The 17,590-nt window shown below is 35.1% G+C and overlaps 1 protein-coding gene across 5 annotated transcripts in view; it reads right to left on the minus strand.

Annotated features, from left to right (window-relative positions):
• Positions 1-17,590, minus strand: part of AKAP9 (A-kinase anchoring protein 9) — a 103,071-nt gene that overhangs the window by 37,152 nt on the left and 48,329 nt on the right. For all 5 annotated transcript variants that reach the window (XR_011005607.1, XM_068211183.1, XM_068211177.1 and 2 more), the window contains 12 exons: positions 15,970-16,105; positions 15,468-15,589; positions 14,878-14,953; positions 14,124-14,322; positions 13,494-13,590; positions 12,580-12,672; positions 10,968-11,342; positions 10,093-10,323; positions 8,356-8,496; positions 7,718-7,821; positions 6,786-6,991; positions 515-726 (listed from right to left, as the gene is read on the minus strand). Coding sequence is in view for 4 of the 5 variants with exons in the window: in XM_068211183.1 (XP_068067284.1) it covers positions 515-726; positions 6,786-6,991; positions 7,718-7,821; positions 8,356-8,496; positions 10,093-10,323; positions 10,968-11,342; positions 12,580-12,672; positions 13,494-13,590; positions 14,124-14,322; positions 14,878-14,953; positions 15,468-15,589; positions 15,970-16,105 (1,992 nt within the window). In the remaining variant the exon portion in view is untranslated. The remainder of the gene's footprint in view (positions 1-514; positions 727-6,785; positions 6,992-7,717; positions 7,822-8,355; positions 8,497-10,092; positions 10,324-10,967; positions 11,343-12,579; positions 12,673-13,493; positions 13,591-14,123; positions 14,323-14,877; positions 14,954-15,467; positions 15,590-15,969; positions 16,106-17,590) is intronic.

A 17,590-nucleotide genomic window follows, 5' to 3' on the forward strand; every position in this document is an offset into this window, starting at 1 on the left:
GATACTATTCCTCACATAAATGCTGGAGTGCAGACTCCTTTTCTGATAGCAAGGTGGATATGCGTTTAACTGGCCATTTAAACCACAGCTGGAAGAGACAGCAGGAGAGCTCCACCTTTTTGGCCAGTCAATTGACTAAAATGTTTGTCAAGAGAACTAGACACAGTTCCCCTTAATCCTCCCTCTTCACAAGCTCTGACACCTCCTGTCTCATCTCGCAGATGTAGCAGAATGCAGATGATCTGTATGAGCAATGAAAGATTGCCCTAGATTGGTACGAATGCCCAAATTCAGGCTTCCTCTGCAGACCAAAGCAGGTTTCCAGCAGGAATGTAAATTCATTCAGTGAAGTCATGCTGGAGCAGTCTTTTTTGGGTGGAGGCACCTGAAGTATTGTTACAGCTGTCAAAATGAACCTATGGGTTTTAGGCTTATGAAAACACAATCACAAGCAAAAGAAAAAAGCCTAATTGAGACACAGAATTTAAAGTGCTTCTCTTTTAAATCACCCCACCTGATTTGAAGTTTCATTGATAGCTTCCAGAAGTTTTTCAACAGCCGCCTGCAGTCGAGAACTAATATTCAGAATGAGCTCTTCATTTTCAGGATCTATTTCCATCCCACTTTCTGCAAGATGTTGGCTCAGCAGTCCTTCACCTGCTGCTCCTGACCACATGTTAATATCATCATCTCCCAAACTACTACCATGATACAAGGAGCAGGAGTCTGAGAAAAAAAAATAGTTACCTTTTCACACAGACTCATAGCAATTAAAAACATGAAAAGCTGTGCAACTAAGTTACAGTAAGAAAGACAAGTCCAAAAATTATTAAAATATTCATCTTAGTCACAGAAACAGAAAGGGAAATACTGCATACTAAAATTCACACAAACAAGATAAACAATGTGTTAATTAACAAGAAGCAGAAGTGCAAGAGAAAAGGAGATATTAACAGACAATATTTTAGACATACTTTCAGTATGCTGAGGGGCTCTGACGCTCATCTTTGAACCTTTGTTACAATCAGTAACCCTTACTACTTAGCATAACTTGCAATAATACTTGCAAGATTCTCTTTAAAATACAAATCAGTTAAAAAACCCCAAACAAAATCAATACCAGACCGTCAGTCCCTGTTTCCCCAACATCCAATTATGTTACTATGCATTAACACAAAATTGTTCAAGTCAGTGAAACAAACTCCAGCGAGTAAAAGGAAAGGCATGCATGCAATTCAGCTTCTTAGGACAAACAGACTGGAATGCAGAACAACAATATTCAGCATGGTTATTAGAGAACTGAAAATTTACTAAAATGGATAGCTGAATAAATCAAGTACAGTGCAGCAGGACTGCAACTGTTCCTGCTGCTGGGCCACCTGGCACCTGCCTGCTTCTCAAACTTCCTGAGGTCTGATTCCATTTAAGGACATTATCCATTCTTTCTGAAAAGTCAGACACACAAGGTTTGCCTATGGTATTAAACTGATAGCAATTCCTTTAGAAAACAGCAAATTTGCTGTATTTAGAATTCAAGGCTGGATTTAAGCAATGCAAGTGAAAGCAGTCTTGAGATGTTTTAAAACCACGCTTTTGGTATGAAAGAACAATACAGTAGGTATATTGTGACAATTGAAACTATTGTTGATAAAGTCTTTTAAAAAAAAAGAAGTGTTATGCCCTTAGACTGACAGATCTGAAATGTCAGAAATAAATGCTAATGGGGGAGTTTTTAAATGACAATTTATTTAAATGAGGTATATTTCTGGAATATATTTAAAGTAAATATTTTGGTATGTTGCATTTTTTTAACAATTAGATGTTTTTGCTTAGGATTTTCTCAAAAATATCTTATTTTTCAGGAAAAGCAACATGACTAAACGAATTAAGAATAGTCAATGCCTGTTTAGCAATGAAGTTTCAATACTGGGTTATCTTTGAAATCAAGTTCCTGGTTACTCCATGAATTGTGACTGCTGAACTAGAACAGTCTATTTAGCTACAGAAATTGAACTGAAATTACAACAGGTCAGTCTTAAAAATTGCCTTTAAAAATGTAGTTAGATCTTGTTGTTTTTGCCTCCTAACCAGGCAGGCAAATAATACTGGCAGGCATATAATAATATGAGCACTCTTGTTGATGTTGTTTGAACCTATCAAGCAAGTCAGATTCTAGTTTGAGGTTTGTTTTTAGCTTTTTTGTAACAAGCTGCAACATGATTTACCACCCGGTGTACTTAATATACATTCCTACCTGCAAGTATTCTGACAATAATATCTGCAGCCATATATGTAATCCATACACAACAAACTAATCTATAATGATTTTAATTGAGGAATGTTTCACTTGGTTTACTTTTCTCTTAAAATTGCTAAGATTTTTCAAATGCAGATGCATTTAGTATTTTTTTTCCTTCTAGTTGTATTATTACTGCTTCGTATCTCCTTTTAGATATTAGGGATATAATGTTACAAACTGTTTTCACACTCCAAAGGCAAAAAAAACAGAAGCACACTATATGCATGAATAGAATGAATAACCAGATGAACAGAAGATAGATTCACATGGCACCTTTAATCTACACAGGATTTCAAAGCACTTTTGACTACTGCACTTTGGAATGGCAGTCATAAACTCCTGTAGTGGAATCACCCTAGCAGTGGCTGGCTGTCATTTTCTGCCAGCACACTAAATATTTACAATGGGTTTATAGACCATAAAAGCTTTCCCACAACACCCTAATATTCCAACCCTCTGCAGTATAAGGAAGGCTACAAAATTAACAATTTAACCTTTTTATATTCAATAGCATTTTGATATCTAACCACCCAAATTTGGGCTGTTTGAGTGTTTCAAAATATATCAGTAGTGATGCAGAAGCTTTAATGTCCTCAGAGTAGAAAGGACCTTCATTTGAGATGGATATCGAGCAGCATACGTACTTCCAAATGCTGTGCCCAAGTATTGTTAAAGACCGAGTTGAAGGAAAATATATTCCCTACTGAGCCAGCGACACACTTACTGCAGCACCTGATGCTCTTTGGAGGCCACCCATCCTAAGAACTGACCAGGTAAGACCCTGCTTAGCTTCAGGGATCTCACAAAATAAAAGCTCACAGTACAGTAGCACAGCTATAAACAAGATAAAACAATTACTATTAGTTATTGCACAATCTAATTCTTTCCTGATGGAATAAAAATCATCTAGGTAATGTTCCTGTTTTCCTTCTCAGGTTTAACCCATAATTCATGTCCTGTCACCCTTCTATTTCAGAAAATGATTTGCTTGAGAGGGACATCTGAATTGTGCAATGACGACTGTGTGTAAAATATAAAAATAAAGATTATACAAAATGACCGCAGAAATGTGCAGTTGGTTGCAAAATCATCTGAACTGTCTGTCTGGAAACTTCTGAAAAAACTTAAAAACACTGATGGCAGCTCGGAATGTAATTTTTAAAAGCCAGGTTCAGAATATGTCTTTTACATTAATAATGTCACTAATATTATTATTTCTTCTTGCCAGTGACCAACAATACAACAATAGGCCCCAACAGAACCAACGGGCCTACCAACTCATAACAAGACTTAAAACTCCTGTTTTGTTTATGACAATTCTTTTGTAATTCGCTTCCATTTCTTTTTGATAAATACAAAATAAATCAACATTAAAACATGACTTTGTTATATGAAATATCTCAAAACAAAAGTAGAACTATCATCTCTTTGTGTAAACTCTCTCCCGGTAATGGAAAAAAAAAATCAACCAAAGAAATAAAGGTTTATATTGTTTCTTTTTCCATGGAGCATGCAGTTCAGCACATCAGATGTCATGGCCCACTAATTCTTAAGAAAAGTGCTTAATTACACAGTGCTTGCTCAGAAGTTTCAGATACTGAAGTTGTTTATGAGCTGCCAACTGACATTTATGAAGCAATACATATTTTGCATCCTGTAGAGCCAGTATCTCAGTTTACTCCTGGCATTCCACTTAGGAATTAAGCTTAGGGGTTACAAATTGAAAACAAAGAATCAGTCTTGTGGCAACACAGTGTTTAGCTATTTACTACCTTTCTTCCTGGTACACTGCTCAGAAATAAGGAGCTCAGAAGGTAGGCAAGAGGGTTTAATACTCAAGCAATGCCATAAGCTCGCAGGCTTCTCCAGAGCAACCTGCATTCCTGCAGTCCCTCTACCCAGGTAAACTCACCAGATTACTGAGCACAAATACCATTCCAATGATATGTTTTATGACTGAAATTTGAACTTTACTCACTCTTCTAGAAATAAAATCCTGTGCTTGCAGATAACCTAGTCAATGGCCCTCTATAAATGCGCTCTATAAATCAGGTGTGGCTATAAGTATATGATCTTAACGATTCAGCTTTTAAAAATGCTGAAACTCAGCAAAAACACTTAGCTGAGTTTTGCTTATCAATACCTATGTATCACATTCAGAAGGTCAGAGAGAATTCCCTTCAATAAATACATTATTTTACTACTTTATTATTAGATTTTTCTTAGTATAAATTCATTCCTACAGATTTCCTAACTAATTAAAAAGGAAGATCTGTTTGGCTGGGTACAGAAAATACAGTAACATGCACAGTTAAAAAAAAACCCAACAGTGTCTACATATTTCTTACTTCCATAAAATAATGGGGAAAATATTTACATTTGTCCTCTCAGGCCATTTAGTGTTAGCATAGAAAATGAAAAACCAGAATCCCATTGCTGAAAACCCTAACAGAATTGGTCATCTAATTCCATTTGAAGAAAGACAAAACACTTTAGAAACAGTACAACTATTACTATGGCTGCATGACTCCAGAAATGGATGCTCCCATATTATTTTGAGAGCAAAAAAGTACTGTGAATACAGCCCCAGAGATACATTATAAACCACACATTCAGCCATTATAGCTACTGTAAGCTTAGCTCTTCTTTAATTTTCACTTTTTACTTTGGTTACTCCTTCCTTCATTGTTTTTTCTGAATGTAAAGAAACATGCAAAAAGGACACTTGAATAAAAAACTGGTAGGTGGGCAGCTCGAATGCTGCTCGGTACCAAGGAGGGGCATTACAAAGAACAGACACCTGCTTTCTTACAAGAGAGTGAAACCTCACATACCTCTTCAAAATACACTAATAGCAAACACATCCTGTCACTAGCAGAATGGAAGAGAGCTTTTTTCTATCTGAAGAGACTCCTCTTTCATCAGAAAACTTTGTAAGAAATTAGCAAATCATTCCAATTACAGGGCATGTTGTGTGTTTAGACAGCAGCACTATGAAAGCCAAATAAGTCAAAATGACAAAAAAGATATTTTTAACTGTGTTTTGCTACATATATGTAATGCAAGTAATCCATATTAAGAATTGTTAATGACAATAATTAGTGACATGTACAAGTATACACACTGATGTGCAGGAGCAGGCAAAAAATAAGATCAGAAGCTTAGTTATCCAATCTGTTATTTGAGGAAAATGGCAAAACCTCAAAAGCCTGAAGTTTCAAAAGATAATTTTTCTCACAACTAAATACAGTTATATGTATAGAAAACAAAAGTTACTTTTTTAAAAAAATGAAACAGTAGTACAAGAATAAAACTGCTGTTAATTTGAAAACTTCAGAAACTGTTGGACTACAACTTCATACATTTCACTGCAGATAACCTTTTGAGTGATCAACTGAAGATGTCTCTGTGCTACAAATTCATGCAACCTTTCTCAGTTTGCCCCAAGGTTTAATGTGACCTGTATTTAAAGCCAGATGGAATCAATAACATGCAATAGTCTACATTTCAAAAGAAAGAGGTGAAGTTCACTTTCATTTACCAGTTGTATTATTATCCTGTAATAGACACTTTCTTAATACTGAAATGTAGCATTTGACTTCCAGTTCTTTTTCTCATTCCTAGTAGTTAAAATTCCAGCCAAATCTAGATGTATGATGTGTTTGAGGTTGAACTGATCTGTTGATCATTAGCTCCCCACAAGATCCAGGATGCATGTGCACAACGTTAATGTACCTAAATGGCAGTACAATCATGCACCTACTATTGCCCAAAAGAGAAATGGACAGACACTATCCTAGTGCAGTCACAAGAAAATAAACAGAGCCCAGCAGAGCTATTTGACACTGGTATGCAACTAACTATAACATCAAAATGCCCCTTCAGTCTTGTGTCAACTAGCACTCCTGGAAACAGCTGATGGGCAAGTGCTGGCAGTTGAGAAGCTCTTGGAACTGCGTCCAAAAGTGGCTTTGCATGCAAACACTTCTTTAGGAAGCTAATGACATCCATAAGCACACATATACAGGCTTGTCCCCTACCAGCTTGCCCTCAGTGACCAGCAGCATGCCTCTGTGCTTTTAGTGCACGGGTGGAGATCAGCCCTTGACACTAGCTCCCATTTCCCACATATACACAGGAGAGTGTAAGTGGTGCAATACGCCATGGAGCTATGTTTCATTCTCTTTGCCTCCATCAACAGAAACATTTTTTTTTCCCTTGACTTCTAAATCACTTTCCCATTCTGTTGCAGGCTTTGCAACAGGACCCTAGATGTGAGTTGTAACTGGTTTGGAGAATGGCCCAGACAACTCCTGAAATGTTGTCTCTTAAGTAGAGATGCCATATGCATTCAAATGAAAAATAGGTTGTGGGGTTTTTTTCCTCAAAAAAAGTTTAATTTAAAATATCAAAACTAAGAGTATTTAAATATATCATTAAAACATGCAAATGATACTTATGAAATATAAAACCATATTATCAGTACCTTTTTCATACCCCACACGGATGCAGGGTTTTATTGACTCCTCTGTCTCAGTGTCCCACCCAGCTTGTTTGGAAGCCTGGACTTTCCCAGATCGATCCAGTAACCCAAGAACATGCTGACCAATTGTCTCCTCCATTGCTACAGTTGTCTTCACAACTTCTAAAAGAATCTTCATGAGTTTTTCATTAGCCTTCTGAAAAACATGTCTGCAGGACAAAAACTAATCAATCCTCTGATCTTTCCCTGATTTCCAAGTGGGTTGTAGCCTTTATACACCCTTGCAACCAAAGAAGATTTGCAACTGAAATAACAAAATTAAGATTTCTTTTTTAAGGCTAAACCCTACATCATATAAATACTAAATACACATTCGTGTTAAAATTAAGTTCTTTTTACAAAATATGTAAAAAGTCAAAGTATTTGTCACTAGCTCTACTTTTATCTTGGCATTTTATCTAGTTATTCTTTTAAAGCAGAGGTCTGCTTTCACCTGGTATTCATTAGAAAATTAATCCTTTCTCAAATGACAGTTAAGAAAATTGTCCCTCTACACAGATCAAAAACTTTACAGAATAGTAAAATGGGATTATAAAATAAAACATTTGTACTACTATAAAATTAATTAATATAGCTACATACAATATGTATATAAATATATGTGTATAAACAATGTTTATGATTCAACATGTGCAATACAAAATATGTAGTAAAATAGGCTAAGATTTATCGCACCCTCTATAACATTACATTTTTAGGCTTTATAAAAAACAAGACATTTATCCTAAAGTACATAAACTTAGAAATATGGTTTTCTAGAACAAAATTTGCACATTATCATCAGTCAGAATAAAGCTTATAAATATTATTAATTTAATAGCAAGAACAAGATTATCAAAATTTACGAAAAATATTTTCTTAACAGTACTAAGCACCTTTCTTTAGAAAGAAGAGCTGAAGGTGTTTCATCAGGCTTTCTTCCCCCATCTTCATGCTCAAAGAGCTGCTCTCTTGCATCCTTTTGGTTTTCATTTTCATTCTGAGTAAGTTTTGGCAGAGGGAGAGAAAATAAAAAGGACAGGAATCCTGTCATGTCAGAATCAACATATTCTTCTTATATATGGCAGGATATGAAATCTAAAACCTAAATGAGTTGCCATTTCCTTTTTAATACTTCTGCACCAAATTACAAATAAAGTAATACCCCTACTATGTGGAAAAAAATATTAACAAAAACAAACCAGGAAATCCAGGGCAGGGCCAATTAGAAAGAACTTTGTCACACTGATTAAACAGCTGTTGTATTTTCTGTTTGTGTTGCCATAGCAATATGAAAAAGTGAGTTTACTTAAGGAAATAGCTGTAATATAATCCCCACCTTCAAGCTTCTGCTTACCTGAAGTCAAAAAGCTATGTTTACCATTATCACCTCTTGAATCTTACAGCTGCTCTGCTCCAGCAATACCCAACATCTTTTAGGAAAATATATTACACAGAACGAGTAACAGCAAACAGGAATCTTTTACTGGTTTTACATGCCACGGTTGCCCAGAAAGCCAAAGTCCGTATTTACCTCTGTCTGCGTGCTGTTGTTTTGTAACTCACAAAACAGCCTCTCTTTTCCGGGTACGGAATGTTGTTTTAATGATTCCAGTTCTTCTAAAAGCATTCTCTCTCTCTCTGCAACCAGGCTGTCATTCTCCATTGAGACACGCTAAAAACAAAATGTTATAGAGGCTCACACAGTTTTTTAAGCTTCTGAGTAGAGTCTTGTCACTTCCAATTCTTTACAGACACTGAACAATGACATTTCAGTCTGTCTCTTTAAATCATTACAAAAACACTGAAAGCTTTCTAGAATGGAATACAGCTAAAAAATACTTAAACCTTCCTTAAGATTTTCATACCATTTTTAAGCTCTTTAGGAAATACAATGATCACAATGCAAACTGGAGAGAATTTCTGAATATTACATGCTATAACATGTTTTGCACTAGACAAAAGATAATAATAACAACTTATTTTTATAAAAATCCTACACACATTCTCTTTTAGAAGAGCTAGAAGTGTTCATGGCTTAAACACAACACATATATTTGTATGTAGTTCTTACGAACATACATGCTTGGCATTAAAAAAACAAAAAAAACCCCAGCAGCCTAAGTTCTACTTAGTGATTTTTATCAGTTACAGGAATTTGAAACCCTGACAAAGATGCAGTTACAAACTGAAAAAAAAAAAAAAAGGTAAAAGGAGAAAGTATGCATATATCAAAAGGAAAGATCAGGATAAATTATTCTACAACACCTTCAAAGCAGCTAGGAGAGGCAGCTGATGTTGCTGGAAAGGATTCCTAAGGTACAAGTGACTGGCTTTCTAGATTCCAGAACTCCTTCAGCCCAAACTTAAACAGAGCAGAACCAGGTCTGGAAAAGGTCTGAAGCTCCACTCCACAGTGACAGCAAAGAATTTTAGAATTCGCTGATTACTAGCTTCATGTGCATTTTGGTAATGTTACACTGCTGAAATTAAATCAGAGCAACATATATTCTTCAGGATTCTTTTTACTTTGTCTTTCAGTGGAAGGAATCCTTGAAATACATGTCTATAAATGACATTATTTTTGAAGTATTATTAATTAAGATAAACTAATGAGTTTCATTAGCACACCTACTGTAGGCTTTGAATAGATATGGAGTGACAGCAAGTTAAGTTCGAAAAGGCAAAGAAACTTTGATGTTTCCCACCAAACCCCACAGATGTTGTTTCATTCTAAAAGTTGGTAAGGACTTATCTCCCAGAACTGGGGAAAAAACCCCAAAATGCCAAAACACTTTGCTGCAGGAAGCCATTGATATTGTTCAAATCAGAATGATGAAAAATGAAGAATTTTATAGTATTTCTAGTCATGGCTGGTAGCTTCATTGATGTAAATGGCTGCTAGCCTGCATCCTACACAGGGCCACGTATGTAGGAAGTGGCATGATTGGCAGTGCATCCACAATCACTCTCTTCTGGCTGCTGCGCAGTACTGCAGGTTTGCTCCACGTTTACAGAAGTCTAAATCAATTAATCACAGCTATGATTAAAGCTATATGTCTTCTATAAATATATGGATATATGGGTTTGCATGTACACACAAACACACACACAAAGGTAGGTGTGTGTGCACGAGTGTGCATGCATGCACACGATAAATATGTGCATGCCTCTCTCTCCCTCTAAATAGATACAAATGCATAAATATGAATCTGGCTGGTGATGTTCCTTTGTTAACCCATATTAACTCACTGGCTGAATTCTGTATTACCTCAGCTAATTGCACCTTAAGACTCTCCAGCTCAGCTAAGAGTTGATCTTGATTTTCCTTCTGACGCTCCATTTGCTGCATGTGACCCTGCCTCATTAACTCAGTTGCCTGCTGGTGCTCCTGGTACTGCCGCACGAGCTCCTGCCGCATGTCCTCCAAGCGCTCCTCGTACAACAGCAGCTGACTGGATGTTTCTGTGCCTGTGTCCGTGGCCACCACTTCACCGGGGCGCTGCAACAGTGCAACTACTTTAGCATCTCATTTTCAACATTTAAATAAATGTATAATATATATTATTATATATATACACACATATATATAAATATATAAGAATATATTTAAATAAATTTCAGAAAATGCTTTCATAAATGAAAGCATCTTGAATGAAAGCATTATTGTGTTGTCTGCTTCTTGGAAAGTCCATGCTTAGAATTATTCTCCATTTAAAAAGATAATTTTTTCCAATAACTCTCAACAGTATTAACTTTCATGCTTTTCACGACTCCTTTATATCTTACTTATTTAAGCTCAGCCCCACCCCATGTTTGTGAAATGGTAACTATATGCTTTACATCGCTTTAATAATTTTTGTGTTCAGCTGTTATCCTTTATCACAAGAGACTCAAACTGTTTAAGCACTATTTTTGACCTGCTCTTTGTATAAACACTAAAATATAACCTAGCTTACAAAAAAGTCTTTAAACAATTTATTGTCTGCAATAGTTGCCATCATAATCCCTCCCTCAGGCATAGCACACAGGAAAGAAGGGTAGATAATTTAGGTCTGAAGTTGTCAACCCTTTGAAAGGGAAAAGGAAATATTTAAATGGAATTTTCATCTTAATATTTTCTTTGCTGTTTTTTTTAACACTTACTGGTGTTTCTTCTGCTGTAAGACCTTTGTTATGGGAAAAAAGTTCTTCAGAAATCACTGACTTATGTGTTGTTGTCTGTCCTAATATGCAATCAGGGTTGCTATTAGAATGAAGCTGTTCTCCAAGTGAGTTGATCTCTCCAGACTCTTCACTGAGTTCCTTACAAAGTGATTTCAATCCTTCTTCATTCTTACTGCCTTTTCCAGTTGCTTTCCTAAGAAGGCTGTCAACCTCTTCCTCACTGTGCTGCTTCTTAATTCCAAAATGTATTCTCTCTGGATGTGCAATATACACTGGTGCTGTTTCTTCCTTCTGCCTAGCAATTCCTGACAATTCAGTCTGTTTGGCAAATGCTACACTCATTGACACAATAACCTGAAAAAATAAGAGAAGTCTGCATTAGTTTATGCTTCTCAGCATCTCCTATTACTGAGGAAATCTCATAGATGACCATCAACAATAAAAATATAAGTACCAAAAGTTCCCAGAGGAAAACAAAAAAAAGGATAAAAGAACAAAGATATCTTGTCAACCTTGAAAATGGTCACATCTTAAAATACAGACACACTGTATTTAAGGTAGTTAAATGAACTACAATGCTGTTTTCCATTACCATAGATTATTTAGCATGAAAATATCTTCTTCTTTTTTTAAAATATCCTATTAGATGATTTCAAAAAGTGCTGGCAAACAGACTTAAGAGCAGCGGTGCTAAGCTTTCTCTATCTAGCCAAGCATCCTATGCCAAAGTTGGACTGACATGGAATTTTGGGCTGTATAAAAAAAGCAGTGCCATGTGCTTGATACTTAGCCCAGGAAATTCTAGATTTAAAATACAATTATTTATAGCATAAGCTACAAAAAGTGTGAAAAAATAGTATAATAAATACAGAATTGCTACACTTGAAAACGCCAAACTCTTCCTTTCCAGAAAATGTGAGTTTGTCTTTTGAACTTAAACTGATCTTAACCAATGCAACATTTGTTTCCTCATAAAGAAGGGTTTTCTTGGCAGCAGAAAAGAGAATATTTTTTGTATTCTGCAAAAAAGTAGGAACTTTTTTGCAAATCAGGAAGTAAGTAAATCGACAAACATATATACTCTACCTATAAAATCTTACTTTTAATTTTCATGTTTTAGTCACCAGATCCAAAGAAAAATGATGCATTATTTTACACAACATATTAAAATGCACAATAAAATATGATGAGAAAATAATATTAAACCATTAAGTGCAAAAATCTTTTGAACTGACCTGCTGATAAACCTATGGTAGCAAGAAATACACTCTAAGTCTCTGGACTTTTAAAATAAATTCCAGTGCAGGATATGGTAGCATGTTGTCTATTTCCTTTGAAGTTTTAAACACTACCACTACAACCCATATGAACAGGAATTATAAGTTAGGAATAAGACAGATAGCCAAGAAACCCCAAAATGTTCCAGAATTTTTTAAGATTTTCCCATTCAGAAGTCAAATGAACTATTCCTTGTAAATGTATCATACGAAAGTTAACATATGCTACAGCAACTACCTAAATAGTTGAAAATGGCAAATAAAAATGACAGATTTTTTAAACATATTTTAAAGTAACAAAATAAAAGTAATACCTTTGCTACTTCTTCTTCTAATCTTTCTTGGTACTGCTTTTGGAGCAATTGAACAACATCCAGATCATTCTGCATTTCCATGTCCCTACCAAGCTGTAAGAAAAACATGAAATCTCAGATCATGTATTAGTTTCAAGTTTAAATCCAGCAAGAGATTATTTCCCTCAATTAGGTTTTCTTCAAGTCATACAAATCACATAATTTTGTACCACAACACAGAAGAGCTGGGTAGAATACTTTGCCTTGTTTCTGCTCCAAAATTAAATTTAAAAGTTGGGTTTACAACAACTCTCCTTCCAGCACTATTTGAGATGTCAAATGCAGAGAAACTAGTTCAGGAAGCACAGAATCACAGTATAAAACAACATCACTATTTTGCAATATGCAGAATTTTTGAGCCAGGTTTCCAGCACTCCTAGGGAGGGATGCATGGGGTCTTTCCCATTTGCACTTCTCTTAAAATCTTTGGGGTTACTTTTCCCCTAAACTGTGCAGCATATATGACAAAAGTCCTGGTATTTCACTTAAACTGCTCATTTCATAACTTGTGTTTAAAGAAAATCACAATATTTTAAAGATTCCTGAAGAAATCTCAGAATTTGAACACGAATACTCTCCCACTTAAGTCAGAAGCAGCCAACGGAAACGTCTTGTTTCACAGACAAAATAAAGAAAATAAATTTAAACCCGTCAACAATGAAGCAAGTTTTCTTGATCATAATTCCCAGATATGTTTTTCAAAAAAATTTAAATATTTTGCCCCTAACATGGACTGTCTAATAATTTAGTACAGTACTAAGACAATAACTACCATAATCTACTAAACATTAGTCCATAATTCACTTTAATCTAAGAAGCCAAAGCATATAAATTATGTCACATATATATTAGCTATGAGCTGAGTCACGTCATACCTCTAATGCTTTATCTGTTTTTTTCTGATGAAGATTTTCTGTGCACTTTACTTTCCTGAAGACTTCTCTTAACTTTCTTTCTGAATCTGTAGATACACTAAAAAGGTACAAAAAGCAGAGAGGGGAAATAATAATTAAAAAAAAATCAGTATTTTGCCCATGACTTGGTGAAAACCAGAATGTGTTAACTGGACCTAAACTTCATCACAAACTTTATTATTACCTTTCATTCTAGAAAATAATTAATTTCTGGCAACTATATCTACACAAGATGTCTTTAGATGTAAAGGATAATGCCTGGAGTTTTGAAGACTAAATGCGGTCTACAAAGTTGAAGTTTTGAAATTGCTGCTATAAAGCTCATATATATGAAATTACTTGTAAACATTATTCTATTTATCAAATCTTCCTCTAGTAACTATAAACGCCACACTACTCAATTTGCAATGTTTATGTCAATTCTTCATAACACTCTTAACACCTCTTGAAGGAACAAAACTACAGAGGAGCAATATGTTTATAAAAAATTTCTCCAATTCTGAAATAGATCACAGAGCTTTACACAAATGGTTATTTTAAACACTTCTTGAAGGAGCGCAAAGCTATAAACAGTAAAAAACAGATGAATACCTTGTGTGGTCAGAGGATACCCCAGCAATCTGAAGCTTATCCTGCAGATGGACAAGCTCTGTAGTGTACCTCTCTTGACTTTCTTTCAGCTGCTGCTGGAAATAGGACCGGAGGTGCTCCAGCTCTTGAGCATGCTGCTTCTCAAGTTGTTTTTTAAGATTCCCTATCTCCTTTGAACAGTATTCTTGAATTGTAGAATCTGAATATAGGTTATGTGAAGCAGGGGTTGAGAAGGACAGATGGACAGAAAGAAAAAGAAAGAAAAAAAGAACAAAAGAAAGAAAAAATGGAAGAAAGAACAAACAAAAGTACGAAAGAATGAAATAATGAAAGAATGAAAGAAAGAAACTATATTAACTTCTTCACAAATATTTAGCAGTGGATTGAATAATTAATGTAGCTTAAAAAAATTTCTGACATCTTGTCAACTACTATTCTGTAACAAAGTATGATAACCTAAACTTCCATTTTGCAAAATAATATTTTATATGGGTAACATTGTTATTGTAGAAAACTAAAAAATACTAAACCAAAAATATATCATAGAATATACTTCTGAAAGAATTTACTGAATTAAGAAAATTAGAGTATTGTACTGCAAAATAGGAAAAAATCTCTTATGTTCTAGCTGTAGTAAGATAAAAATCAGTTACAATTAAAAGTCATTGTCTTTTCTTTCTCTCTGAATACACATCCATTAAAGACAGCATATACATCTTTTTATCCATTAGATTCTGTGAAGGAGTCTGCAGACCTTCCTTTCCTATTTCCATATGGATAGGTTCCTCTTCTTTCCTCCTTTCTGAAGAAGATAGCCTTGGTTCCTTGACCTAAATAATAACCAAGTAAATGCAATTAACAACAATTTGTCTAGTAGTAGAACAAAAGTATTACATCCAGTGCTGCACTCCCAGTATGAAAGAGGAATGGACAAACTGGCACGAGACCAGCAGAGAGTAACAAAGGAGATGGGAGGCTTGGAGCATTTGTTGTACCAGGAGAGGTGGAAGAGCTGGGCATGTATAACGTGAAGAAGGCAAAGTTACCCACTGGGCTCATGAAGTATCAAAATTCAGCTGGACACAGTCCTTGGCAATCTTTCCTAGCTGACATTGCTTTGGGCAAGGGGCTGGGTTAGATGAACTCCAGAGGTGCCTCCTAACCTCAACCAGTCCAGAATTCTGTGACATGGACAGCAGCTTTCTCCATTTTCCCAAATCACTGCCTTGCTCTGCCACTCAACCAGGATGCACACATTTTCAAACAATTCCTCAGTCATCCAGAAGGAATTCATGCAACAGAGAAAATTCAAATGCTCATCTACTCTATGCTATAAAAGTTTACCTGTTTACACTCTGCCATCAGCTGTGTCTGAAGTGCTTTCAACCTGCTGTACTCTTCCATTATCTTCTGGAGAAGCGCATCCATACGTTCTTGCACAGTTAAATTACACAAAGAACCAGGGACTTGAAAAAAAGAAAATTAACATTTTACCATAAATTTTAATACAAGTGATTTGTTCACAAGTTCTGCCCCTCCAGATTTTGAATGCATTTTTATATGTATTGATACAGATGCATTTTTTTGGTAGGACTGCTAGCTTCTTCTACAAAAGGAGGAAGAGAAAGAGAAAAACCCAAAAACTTTTTTCGACCAATATCCATGAAAATGAAAACAGTGTAAAAAATATCTATAACAAAAATAAAGTGGTTTAGAATAATGAGGAAATCTCTGAAACAGCCATTTAAGCACATGCATCAGTACTTGAAAAAGTAATGGCATAATTGCCAGTCTGAAATACTTTAAATAAGTACTTTTAGCCATCATGATAGTACGAAGTGATTACCTTGAGCTTGATATCCGGGTACTGGTAATTCTACACCCATTTTTTCTTTTACAGCAGGTTTACAGAAAACTTCCTGTTCCCTATCAACAGCTTCTACAGCAGCTGAAGAATATTCAGTCTGACTGCCACACAAAGCCTGTATAACAAATCAAACAAAGTGAAAAGTAAACAATTTATTATTATTTTATCAATCACAATATACAAAGAAAACAAGAAAAATAGGAAGAAAGTAGTATTTTGTAAGCATTAACTTCTGTGAAAATGATGGTATAAATGTTCTGCTGAATCCTAAGAATGCAGACAATCTTTAAAACTCCTGATAAAAGAAACATATATGAAAAGACTTTTCAGCTAAAGCACAAATGCATGTTTCCAAATCAGTATTTAATTGGAACTGCCAAGTATTAAAATCTTGTAGAGAAAAGCCTTCTTTATTAATGTGGAAAGCAACTTTACATTTTCAATGTCTCATTCACATAAGATGCAATTTTACTTAAAAGAGGAATTCCTTAAAGCAGAAAATTGTATCTTTTTAGGGATTACAGCTCATCTTGTTCTTTAAGTGCTGAACAAATCAGACAAATGGGTATGGCATAAAAAAGCCAGTAGTGAACAGAATACCCTATGTTAGTAAGTGCTATGTGGTCAGCAGAACACTGCCATATTCACAATAGGCAGGCAACAGAAGATTCATCCATATGATTTCTGAAGATAAGTGATACTTGAAACTGCTTGCTCAAAGCACAGCGGGATTCTTTATGTAAAGATTTTGTACTCAAAAAACCCAAATTCAACTTATAAAAGTAAAACCATAATTTCTCCGACAGCTCAACAAAAGGATCATACAAAGAGGCAGCATTTTTCATGCTGTGAAATAACTCATGCCAAGCACTCTCATTTAGCTGCTACTTTCTGTGAGCCACCATGGAGTCCTGCTTAATCTCTCCTATGGTGGATCTCAAGTTAAAATCCTGCTATTCACTTTCCCAAAGAGGTATGGAAAAAAGTCCAGCAATGAAAGAAAAAAAAAACCCAAACCACAAACCCCATCCATTTTAAGAATTGTAGACTTAAAAACTTACAATAAGTAACAGAAACAGCTTAATTTATCTAGAAGTAAGTCTAATAAGTAACTCGATTGACAGTCAAAAAGTACCCGTAAGGGCCATCAATTACTATTACTCTAGAAAAAAAGATATGCCAAAATATTATTATAGGTGGCTGATATTGGAATGAAGACTAAATATAAACTTCAATTTTTTAACTATAATAGTTATCTACTAAAAACAATACTGACAGTAATTTTTTAGATTGACATATTAAAGTCTTTGAAAGATAAGCTGCAGCTAAGAAAGAAATTACTGCCTTATTGCAGACATAAGAGGTGATGTCCTGCGCATCAAGATGTTTTTGAGTGACACCAGACTCTTGAATCAAAAACACATATCCAGAAACGAAGAGAAAGGAAAAAATACTTCCAAACTACTAGAGATGAGATCAACACTAGCTAGAAGATTAGGACTATGTGTAAGACAAAAGACTTGTCTGGACAAGGACATAAGTTTAGGAAAAAAAATACAAAACCATTTGCAATACTATTTTGGAAGCTCAGGTTTAGCAG

The sequence above is a fragment of the Anomalospiza imberbis genome, chromosome 1 (genome assembly GCF_031753505.1).
Source record: "Anomalospiza imberbis isolate Cuckoo-Finch-1a 21T00152 chromosome 1, ASM3175350v1, whole genome shotgun sequence".
Classification (NCBI taxonomy): Eukaryota; Metazoa; Chordata; class Aves; order Passeriformes; family Viduidae; genus Anomalospiza; species Anomalospiza imberbis.